The 11,410-nt window shown below is 55.4% G+C and overlaps 1 protein-coding gene and 1 pseudogene across 11 annotated transcripts in view; both read right to left on the reverse strand.

The window, feature by feature from the left end:
• The window catches only part of FLT3LG (fms related receptor tyrosine kinase 3 ligand), a 20,904-nt gene that overhangs the window by 5,535 nt on the left and 3,959 nt on the right, over window positions 1–11,410 (reverse strand). For 5 of the 11 annotated variants that reach the window (XR_001887339.1, XR_001887340.1, XM_017882188.1 and 2 more), the window contains 6 exons: window positions 6,136–6,243; window positions 5,737–5,790; window positions 5,346–5,489; window positions 2,859–2,997; window positions 2,055–2,236; window positions 1,911–1,979 (listed from right to left, as the gene is read on the reverse strand). Coding sequence is in view for 9 of the 11 variants with exons in the window: in XM_017882188.1 (XP_017737677.1) it covers window positions 1,932–1,979; window positions 2,055–2,236; window positions 2,859–2,997; window positions 5,346–5,489; window positions 5,737–5,790; window positions 6,136–6,243 (675 nt within the window). In the remaining 2 variants the exon portion in view is untranslated. Of the gene's footprint in view, window positions 1–50; window positions 73–1,910; window positions 1,980–2,054; window positions 2,237–2,858; window positions 2,998–5,345; window positions 5,490–5,736; window positions 5,791–6,135; window positions 6,261–11,410 lie in introns of those variants that run through there. The other 6 variants (XM_017882191.1, XM_017882190.1, XM_017882187.1 and 3 more) reach the window with 5 other exon arrangements.
• LOC108535765 (fms-related tyrosine kinase 3 ligand-like) lies at window positions 8,927–10,012 on the reverse strand (annotated as a pseudogene).

Genomic DNA, 11,410 nt, shown 5'->3' on the forward strand with positions numbered 1-11,410 from the left:
TCTAAAAAAAAAAAAAAAAAAAAAAACAAACTGTGAGGCTGGACGCAGTGGCTCACGCCTGTAATCCCAGCACTTTGGGAGGCTGAGGCAGGTGGATCACGATGTCAGGAGTTCGAGACCAGCCTGGCCAACATGGTGAAGCCCTGTCTCTATTAAAAATACAGAAAAGTAGCCAGGTGTGATGGCGGGTGCCTGTAATCCCAGCTACTCGGGAGGCTGAAGCAGGAGAATCACTTGAACCCAGGAGGTGGAGGTTGCAGTGAATTGAGATTGCACCACTGCACTCCAGCCTGGCGACAGAGTGAGACTCCGTCTCAGAAAAACAATATATATATATGGCTACTAGGAAAGTGAAAATCACACAGGTGGCTCACATGCCGTTTCCACTGCATTGCTCTAAAAGCCTTGCCTGTGTCACTTCATTTAACCTCATGACAACCCTATGGTGGAAGGACAATTATTGGAGCCTTTTGTACAGATCAGGAAACTGAGGCAGCAGAGTGAAGGGCACAGATGCTGGATCAAGATAACCTGGAGGCCGGGTGTGGTGGCTCATGCCTGTAATCCCAGAACTTTGGGAGGCTGAGGCGGGTGGATCAGCTGAGATCAGGCGTTTGAGACCAGCCTGGCCAACATGGTGAAACCCCGTCTCTACTACAAACACAAAAATTAGCCAGGCGTGGTTGTGGGTACCTGTAATCCCAGCTACTCCAGAGGTTGAGGCAGGAGAATCGCTTGAACCCGGGAGGCGGGGGCTGCAGTGAGCTGAGATCGCGCCACTGCACTCTAGCCTGGGCGACAGAGTGAGAGTCTGTCTCAAAAAAATAAAAAAGAAAAAAAGAAAGGAAGAAAACCCCACATGAGGCCTGCATTACCAAGGCAGTATATGTGTGAGCAATTACTACAAAATGTTAGATTTGAAATGTTAGGGGACCCGCTGAGGCCTCCCCTCCTTCTTCCCTCCTGGCCCACCTGCCTGCACCCTCCACACCTGTTCCCAGCTCCTTTCCTCCCTCTCACACCTCCCATGGCTCCTTGCTGCCCCACATTGGCCCAAGTTACTGGAACACCCTGAGCTTTCTCCTACCAACGGGCTTCACAAAGGCAGTTCCCTCTTTCTGGAATGCCATCTCCTTCCTCCCCCCAGGAGGCCTGCAAACTCCTGCATCCACAGATCCCCCCAGGGCCCCTTGCTCCTGCAGGTCCCCAGTGAGCTCCATGTCTTTCCCTAATCTCACTCCTCCCCCAGGTTCTCCCCTGTCCACCCCATCGCTGGACCAGGGCTATCTGTGCCAACTCAAGCCTGTCAGGCCCCAAGTCTGTCCCTCCTGATCTCTGACCCCTGACTCTCTGCCCATCCACTCCACTCCATCCCATGGTCCCAGCCCTGGCTCAGTCATGGTCCTTGCCCTGGGTCCTCCCACAGCCTCCAGCTTGGTCTCCAGTCTGTGTCCGTGGCCCCATAGGGCTTCGCATCTCTTCTCTTCTCTTCTCTTCTTGAAATGGAGTCTAGTTCTGTCACCCAGGCTGGAGTCCAGTGGAGCAATTTCAGCTCACTGAAACCTCCGCCTCCTGGGTTCAAGCAATTCTCCTGCCTCAGCCTCCCTAGTAGCTGGGATTACAGGCGCACACCACTACGCTCAGCTAATTTTTGTATTTTTAGTAGAGACTGGGTTTTGCCATGTTGGCCAGGCCGGTCTTGAACTCCTGACCTCAAGTGATCCACCTGCCTCAGCCTCCCAAAGTGCTGGGATTACAGGCATGAGCCACCATGCCTGGTCCCAGAGGAGTCTTTCTGTACCCAGAGCTGCCCCTGCCCCTCTGCTACTCACCACCCTTCCATGGCCTCCTAGTGCCCCTCCCCACCTGCAGACACAAAGTCCAGGCCCCATAGCCCGTGAAGGACTCACCAGGATGAGGCCCCAGCCAGGTCAGTGCTCCACAAGCAGCAGGTCCTGGGGACTGGGGACAGGGGGCACCTGTGGGCCCCAAAGTGTCAGCCACAAGTGGACCACCCTGTCGGCCCCCTCACCCCCTCTGCCCACCCTGCTCACCTGCTCCCCAGAGCGGGGTGTCCTCCGCCGCGTCCTCTGCCAGTGCAGGCACCAGGCAGCGGCCAGCAGCAGGAGGCCCACGGGCAGCAGCAGCAGGAGGAGGAGCAGAGGGGGCTGCGGGGCTGTCAGGGCTGTGGCCTCCAGGGCCCCAGGACTCCGTGGGGGTGGCAGGGTTGAGAAGTCTGGGGAGAAAGAGGAGGCTGGGTGACCAAGGAGAAGGGCTGGGGTAAGGAAGGTAAGAGAGGCCTGGCTGCCACTGACTGTGTGACCTTGGATGGGCTGCTTGGCCTCTCTGTGCCTCAGTTTGCTCATCTGTAAAACTACGATAATCATTGTACCTACCTCATCAGATTGTCACAAATTAGATGAGCGAATAGGCTAAGCGCAGTGGCTCATGCCTGTAATCGCAGCACTTTGGGAGGCCAAGGTGGGCAGATCTCTTGAGGTCAGGGGTTCGAAACCAGCCTGGCCAACATGTTGAAAACCCATCTCTACTAAAAACACAAAAATTAGCCAGGCATGGTATGCGCACCTATAATCCCAGGTACTCGGAAGGCTGAGGCAGAAGATTCGCTTGAACCCTGGAGATAGAGGTTGCAGTGAGCCGAGATTGCGCCACTGCACACCAGCCTGGGCTACAGAGCAAGACGGCTCAGAGAAAAAAAAAAAAAGGTAAACTGAGGAATAAACTTGCCCTTGTCACAACCAATATGAGCAGGGTGGGGTCTGGGATGCACTATGCAGAGAGGAGCAGTGGCCGTGAGGACAGGAGGGGAAGGAGTGGGAGTGGCTGGAAGCCTTTACCAGGCTGACACTGCAGCTCCAGGCACCGGGAGAAGTTCTGGCGAGTGATCCAGGGCTTCAGAGCCACCAGCTGCTCGGAGGTCTCCTGCAGGAGGCGGGAGATGTTGGTCTGGACGAAGCGAAGACAGCTGGGGGGGGGCTGGGAGCAGGGGAGGGAGACGTCACCACCGCGTCATTCCCCTCACCACCCCTCCGCAGGCCAAAGGCCCTTCCCTGCTGGCGATGCCCAGCAACAGGGCAGGGCCCAGTGAGCTCTGGCTCTCAGAGAGAGTTTATTTATTTTATTTTATTCATTTTTTATTTTTTTGAGATAGAGTCTCGCTGTGTTGCCCAGGTTGGAGTGGTGAAATGCAACCTCTGCCTCCCGGGTTCAAGCGATTATCCTGCCTCAACCTCCCCAGTGCTTGGGACTATAGGTGCCCACCACCATGTCCGGCTACTTTTTGTATTTTTAGTAGAGACCGGGTTTTTCCATGTTAGCCAGGCTGGTCTCGAACTCCTGACCTCAGGTGATCTGCCCACCTTGGGCTCCCAAAGTGCTGGCATTATAGGTGTGAGCCACCGCGCCTGGCCATATTTATTTATTTATATTTTTTAGTAGAAATGGGATTTTTCTATGTTCGTCAGGCTGGTCATGAACTCCTGACCTCAGGTGATCCACCCGCCTTGGCCTCCCAAAGTTATTTTAGTTTATTATTTTATTTTTTGTTTTGAGATGGAGTCTCGCTCTGTCACCCAGGCTGGTGTGCAGTGGCACGATCTTGGCTCACTGCAACCTCCGCCTCCCGGGTTCAAGGAATTCTTCTGCCTCAGCCTGCCAAGTAGCTGGGACTATAGGCGCACACCACCATGCCAGACTAATTTTTGTATTTTTAGTAGAGACGGGGTTTCACCATGTTGGCCAGGCTGGGCTCAAACTCCTGACCTCATGATCTGCCTGCCTCGGGCTCCCAAAGTGCTGGGATTACAGGTGTGAGCCATCATGCCTGGTCTTTTATTTTATTTTTAATTTTTTTGGAGACTTGCTCTGTCGCCCAGGCTGGAGTGCAGTGGTGTGATCTTGGCTCACTGCAACCTCCACTTCCCAGGTTCAAGGAATTCTTCTGCCTCAGCCTCCCAAGTAGCTGGGATTACAGGCGCACGCCACCACGCCTGGCTAACTTTTGTATTTTTAGTAGAGATGAGGTTTCACCACATTGACCAGGCTGGTCTCAAACTCCTGACCTCGTGATCTGCCCACCTTGGGCTCCCAAAGTGCTGGGATTACAGGTGTGAGGCACTGCGCCCGGCCTTTTATTTTATTTTAATTTTTTTTGGAGACGGAGTCTTGCTCTGTCGCCCAGGCTGGAGTGCAGTGGTGTGATCTCCGCTCGCTGCAACCTCCGCCTCCTGGGTTCAAGCAATTCTCCTGCCTCAATCTCCCGAGTAGCTGGGACTACAGGTGCCTGCCACCATGCCCAGCTAATTTTTTTTTTTTTTTTTGTATTTTAGTAGAGACGGAGTTTCATCGTGTTGCCCAGGCTGGTCTCAAACTCCTGAGCTCAGGCAATCCGCCCGTCTCAGCCTCCCAAAGTGCTGGGATTACAGCTGTGAGCCACTGCACCTGGCCTATTTTATGTTTTGAGACAGGGTCTTGCTCTGTCACCCAAGCTGGAGTGCAGTGGCCCAGTCATAGCTCACCAAAGCTTTGAAATCCAGGGCTCAAGTGATCCTCCCACTTCGGCCTTCTGAGTAGCTGGGACCACAGGTGGGCACCACCATGCCTGGCTAATTTACTTTTATTTTTGTGCAGAGATGAGGTTTCACTGTGTTACCCGGGCTGGTCTTGAACACCTGGGCTCAAGCAGCCCTCCTACCTTGGCCTCTGAAAGTGCTGGGATTCCAGGTGTGAGCCACTGCACCCAGCCCTCAGATAGAGGTTTTTGTTTGCTTGTTTTGTTTTTGAGACAGTCTCACTCTGTCTCCCAGGCTGGAGTGCAGTGGCATGATCTCGGCTCACTGCAGCCTCTGGCTCCCGGGTTCAAGCGATTCCCAAGCCACCATGACCGGCTAACTTTTGTATTTTTAGTACAGCTGGGGTTTCATCATGTTGGCCAGGCTAGTCTCAAACTCCTGACCTAAAGTGATCCGCCCACCTCCGCCTCCTAAAGCTCTGGGATTACAGGAGTGAGCCACCGCGCGCGGCCTCCTCACTTTGGGGACCTCTTCTCCCCCTGTTTTTTTCAGGGGAAGAACCCCTCAGTGGCACCCTTCATCATGGCCTAGGAAACCGGGGCCCCAGAATGGGACCAGATTGCTCCCCATCACCGGTGCCTGGGGACGCGTTGTTCTGCAGGAACAGAGCTCCGCCGGGTAGAGCTTCTTGCTCTACCTTCCTTGGGTGGCTGTGGTCCAAATAAATCGCCAATAAGGCCTAGCGGACCTTTACTTCTAATGCATAGGAAGGCATCTCCCTCCCCTCACTTGTCCCCTAAGTTGAGGGCTGACCTGAAAGGCACATTTGGTGACAAAGTGTATCTCCGTGTTCACGCGCTCCAGCAAGCCTTGCATCTTGGACCCAGCCACAGTCTTGAGCCGCTCCATCCAGCGCTGTGCCAGGACCAGCCGCCAGAGGGCCCCGCAGAGCTCCTCCTAGTGGGGAGAACCCCCGGGTCTGAGGGAGGAGGGGCTAGGCCGGGGCTGCTGGGTCTGAGGGAGGAGGGGCTGGGCCGGAGGGAGGAGGGGCTGGGCCGGGGCTCCTGGGTCTGAGGGAGGAGGGGCTGGGGACTCTGATTCTTGGGTTTGGGGAGGGGAAGGCCAGGTTATCCACTCGCCTCGGTGGGGCATCTTGAGTCTGTGGTCCCCACCTCCATCCCAGGTCCCTCCCAACATGACTCACGTCCTGCAGGTTGGAGGCCACGGTAACCGGGTAATCTTGAAGCAGGTAGTCAGACTGCGGGAGAAAACAGGGTCAGGCCTGGCTGAAAACAGCGGGAAACAGAACTAGGGAGACCCAGAGGAGGCAGCAGAGATCCGGAGAGAGAGGGAAAAGACCCAGAGAGGGGGAACCCAGAAGAAGTCACAGAACTTTGACTTCACAGAGGGACGATACCCCTAAGCACAGTGGCTCACGCCTGTAATTCCAGCACTTTGGGAGGCCAAGGTGGGAGGATCGCTTGAGCCCAGGAGTTCAAGACCACCCTGGGCAACACAGGGAGAGAGAGACCCCGTCTCTACTTAAAAAAAAAAAAAAAAGGGAGGGGGATCACGTGAGGGGGTCCGGGGTAGCGCCTCTCACCAGCTCGCGGATTTTGACAGCGAAGTCGGAGGAGATGGGGCTGTGTTGGAAGGAGCAGTCCTGGGTCTCACTGAGTCCCGAACTCAGCAGCAGCAGCAGGAGATAGGTCTGCAGGGGAGGGGGCGCTAGGGGAGCCCTCCGCTGTTCCACACACAGCCCCCTCTTCCGGGCTTCCCACCTGCACTGTTCTGTCTTCCCCGCCCCTCCTTCCCCGGGTGTCCTTCCGCCTCTTCCACACTTTCTGGAGACGTGACCCCATCTCTGCTCGTCTTTCCCCGTTTCTCTCTGCCTCTGGTCCAACGCCGTCCCGTTTGCATCCTCCTCTGCACCACCCCTCTCTCTCCCCATCTCCCCCACTCTGCCCGTCTCTCTCCAACCACCTCATCCTCACGTCTGCTTTCCTTGCCCGGGTTCCTCCAGTCCTGTTCCTCCCTCTGCCTTCTACACCCCTGTTGCCTGCTTCTCTCTTGATCGTGGTCCATGTCCTCTTCATTCGTTCTTGGCTCTGTCCACCTCCCCTCTCCTCTGTCCATCTCCCCTCTTCTCTGTCCATCTGCCTCCTCCTCTGTCCATCTCCCCCTCCTCTGTCCCTCTCCCTCCTCCTGTCCACCTCCCCCTCCTTTTCATCTCCCTCTCCTCTGTCCATCTCCCCTCTCCTCTGTCCATACCCCTCTTGTCCATCTCCTCTCCTGTCCATCTCCCCTCCTGTCCATCGTCCCTCTCCTCTGTCCATACCCCTCCTGTCCATCTCCCCTCTCCTCTGTCCATACCCCTCCTGTCCATCTCCTCCTCCTCTGTCCATCTCCCCTCCTCTGTCCCTCTCCCTCCTCCTGTCCACCTCCCCCTCCTTTTCATCTCCCTCTCCTCTGTCCATCTCCCCTCTCCTCTGTCCATACCCCCTCCTGTCCATCTCCCCTCTCCTCTGTCCATACCCCCTCCTGTCCATCTCCCCTCTCCTCTGTCCATACCCCCTCCTGTCCATCTCCCCTCCTGGCCAACATGGTGAAGCCCTGTCTCTATTAAAATACAGAAAAGTAGCCAGGTGTGATGGCGGGTGCCTGTAATCCCAGCTACTCGGGAGGCTGAAGCAGGAGAATCACTTGAACCCAGGAGGTGGAGGTTGCAGTGAATTGAGATTGCACCACTGCACTCCAGCCTGGCGACAGAGTGAGACTCCGTCTCAGAAAACAATATATATATATGGCTACTAGGAAAGTGAAAATCACACAGGTGGCTCACATGCCGTTTCCACTGCATTGCTCTAAAAGCCTTGCCTGTGTCACTTCATTTAACCTCATGACAACCCTATGGTGGAAGGACAATTATTGGAGCCTTTTGTACAGATCAGGAAACTGAGGCAGCAGAGTGAAGGGCACAGATGCTGGATCAAGATAACCTGGAGGCCGGGTGTGGTGGCTCATGCCTGTAATCCCAGAACTTTGGGAGGCTGAGGCGGGTGGATCAGCTGAGATCAGGCGTTTGAGACCAGCCTGGCCAACATGGTGAAACCCCGTCTCTACTACAAACACAAAATTAGCCAGGCGTGGTTGTGGGTACCTGTAATCCCAGCTACTCCAGAGGTTGAGGCAGGAGAATCGCTTGAACCCGGGAGGCGGGGCTGCAGTGAGCTGAGATCGCGCCACTGCACTCTAGCCTGGGCGACAGAGTGAGAGTCTGTCTCAAAAAAATAAAAAAGAAAAAAAGAAAGGAAGAAAACCCCACATGAGGCCTGCATTACCAAGGCAGTATATGTGTGAGCAATTACTACAAAATGTTAGATTTGAAATGTTAGGGGACCCGCTGAGGCCTCCCCTCCTTCTTCCCTCCTGGCCCACCTGCCTGCACCCTCCACACCTGTTCCCAGCTCCTTTCCTCCCTCTCACACCTCCCATGGCTCCTTGCTGCCCCACATTGGCCCAAGTTACTGGAACACCCTGAGCTTTCTCCTACCAACGGGCTTCACAAAGGCAGTTCCCTCTTTCTGGAATGCCATCTCCTTCCTCCCCCCAGGAGGCCTGCAAACTCCTGCATCCACAGATCCCCCCAGGGCCCCTTGCTCCTGCAGGTCCCCAGTGAGCTCCATGTCTTTCCCTAATCTCACTCCTCCCCAGGTTCTCCCCTGTCCACCCCATCGCTGGACCAGGGCTATCTGTGCCAACTCAAGCCTGTCAGGCCCCAAGTCTGTCCCTCCTGATCTCTGACCCCTGACTCTCTGCCCATCCACTCCACTCCATCCCATGGTCCCAGCCCTGGCTCAGTCATGGTCCTTGCCCTGGGTCCTCCCACAGCCTCCAGCTTGGTCTCCAGTCTGTGTCCGTGGCCCCATAGGGCTTCGCATCTCTTCTCTTCTCTTCTCTTCTTGAAATGGAGTCTAGTTCTGTCACCCAGGCTGGAGTCCAGTGGAGCAATTTCAGCTCACTGAAACCTCCGCCTCCTGGGTTCAAGCAATTCTCCTGCCTCAGCCTCCCTAGTAGCTGGGATTACAGGCGCACACCACTACGCTCAGCTAATTTTGTATTTTAGTAGAGACTGGGTTTTGCCATGTTGGCCAGGCCGGTCTTGAACTCCTGACCTCAAGTGATCCACCTGCCTCAGCCTCCCAAAGTGCTGGGATTACAGGCATGAGCCACCATGCCTGGTCCCAGAGGAGTCTTTCTGTACCCAGAGCTGCCCCTGCCCCTCTGCTACTCACCACCCTTCCATGGCCTCCTAGTGCCCCTCCCCACCTGCAGACACAAAGTCCAGGCCCCATAGCCCGTGAAGGACTCACCAGGATGAGGCCCCAGCCAGGTCAGTGCTCCACAAGCAGCAGGTCCTGGGGACTGGGGACAGGGGCACCTGTGGGCCCCAAAGTGTCAGCCACAAGTGGACCACCCTGTCGGCCCCTCACCCCTCTGCCCACCCTGCTCACCTGCTCCCCAGAGCGGGGTGTCCTCCGCCGCGTCCTCTGCCAGTGCAGGCACCAGGCAGCGGCCAGCAGCAGGAGGCCCACGGGCAGCAGCAGCAGGAGGAGGAGCAGAGGGGCTGCGGGGCTGTCAGGGCTGTGGCCTCCAGGGCCCCAGGACTCCGTGGGGTGGCAGGGTTGAGAAGTCTGGGGAGAAAGAGGAGGCTGGGTGACCAAGGAGAAGGGCTGGGGTAAGGAAGGTAAGAGAGGCCTGGCTGCCACTGACTGTGTGACCTTGGATGGGCTGCTTGGCCTCTCTGTGCCTCAGTTTGCTCATCTGTAAAACTACGATAATCATTGTACCTACCTCATCAGATTGTCACAAATTAGATGAGCGAATAGGCTAAGCGCAGTGGCTCATGCCTGTAATCGCAGCACTTTGGGAGGCCAAGGTGGGCAGATCTCTTGAGGTCAGGGGTTCGAAACCAGCCTGGCCAACATGTTGAAAACCCATCTCTACTAAAACACAAAATTAGCCAGGCATGGTATGCGCACCTATAATCCCAGGTACTCGGAAGGCTGAGGCAGAAGATTCGCTTGAACCCTGGAGATAGAGGTTGCAGTGAGCCGAGATTGCGCCACTGCACACCAGCCTGGGCTACAGAGCAAGACGGCTCAGAGAAAAAAAAAAAAAGGTAAACTGAGGAATAAACTTGCCCTTGTCACAACCAATATGAGCAGGGTGGGGTCTGGGATGCACTATGCAGAGAGGAGCAGTGGCCGTGAGGACAGGAGGGGAAGGAGTGGGAGTGGCTGGAAGCCTTTACCAGGCTGACACTGCAGCTCCAGGCACCGGGAGAAGTTCTGGCGAGTGATCCAGGGCTTCAGAGCCACCAGCTGCTCGGAGGTCTCCTGCAGGAGGCGGGAGATGTTGGTCTGGACGAAGCGAAGACAGCTGGGGGGGGGCTGGGAGCAGGGGAGGGAGACGTCACCACCGCGTCATTCCCCTCACCACCCCTCCGCAGGCCAAAGGCCCTTCCCTGCTGGCGATGCCCAGCAACAGGGCAGGGCCCAGTGAGCTCTGGCTCTCAGAGAGAGTTTATTTATTTTATTTTATTCATTTTTTATTTTTTTGAGATAGAGTCTCGCTGTGTTGCCCAGGTTGGAGTGGTGAAATGCAACCTCTGCCTCCCGGGTTCAAGCGATTATCCTGCCTCAACCTCCCCAGTGCTTGGGACTATAGGTGCCCACCACCATGTCCGGCTACTTTTGTATTTTAGTAGAGACCGGGTTTTCCATGTTAGCCAGGCTGGTCTCGAACTCCTGACCTCAGGTGATCTGCCCACCTTGGGCTCCCAAAGTGCTGGCATTATAGGTGTGAGCCACCGCGCCTGGCCATATTTATTTATTTATATTTTTTAGTAGAAATGGGATTTTCTATGTTCGTCAGGCTGGTCATGAACTCCTGACCTCAGGTGATCCACCCGCCTTGGCCTCCCAAAGTTATTTTAGTTTATTATTTTATTTTTTGTTTTGAGATGGAGTCTCGCTCTGTCACCCAGGCTGGTGTGCAGTGGCACGATCTTGGCTCACTGCAACCTCCGCCTCCCGGGTTCAAGGAATTCTTCTGCCTCAGCCTGCCAAGTAGCTGGGACTATAGGCGCACACCACCATGCCAGACTAATTTTGTATTTTAGTAGAGACGGGGTTTCACCATGTTGGCCAGGCTGGGCTCAAACTCCTGACCTCATGATCTGCCTGCCTCGGGCTCCCAAAGTGCTGGGATTACAGGTGTGAGCCATCATGCCTGGTCTTTTATTTTATTTTAATTTTTTTGGAGACTTGCTCTGTCGCCCAGGCTGGAGTGCAGTGGTGTGATCTTGGCTCACTGCAACCTCCACTTCCCAGGTTCAAGGAATTCTTCTGCCTCAGCCTCCCAAGTAGCTGGGATTACAGGCGCACGCCACCACGCCTGGCTAACTTTTGTATTTTAGTAGAGATGAGGTTTCACCACATTGACCAGGCTGGTCTCAAACTCCTGACCTCGTGATCTGCCCACCTTGGGCTCCCAAAGTGCTGGGATTACAGGTGTGAGGCACTGCGCCCGGCCTTTTATTTTATTTTTAATTTTTTTTGGAGACGGAGTCTTGCTCTGTCGCCCAGGCTGGAGTGCAGTGGTGTGATCTCCGCTCGCTGCAACCTCCGCCTCCTGGGTTCAAGCAATTCTCCTGCCTCAATCTCCCGAGTAGCTGGGACTACAGGTGCCTGCCACCATGCCCAGCTAATTTTTTTTTTTTTTTTTTGTATTTTAGTAGAGACGGAGTTTCATCGTGTTGCCCAGGCTGGTCTCAAACTCCTGAGCTCAGGCAATCCGCCCGTCTCAGCCTCCCA

Source organism: Rhinopithecus bieti, unplaced genomic scaffold (genome assembly GCF_001698545.2).
Source record: "Rhinopithecus bieti isolate Rb0 unplaced genomic scaffold, ASM169854v2 scaffold_12070, whole genome shotgun sequence".
NCBI lineage: Eukaryota > Metazoa > Chordata > Mammalia > Primates > Cercopithecidae > Rhinopithecus > Rhinopithecus bieti.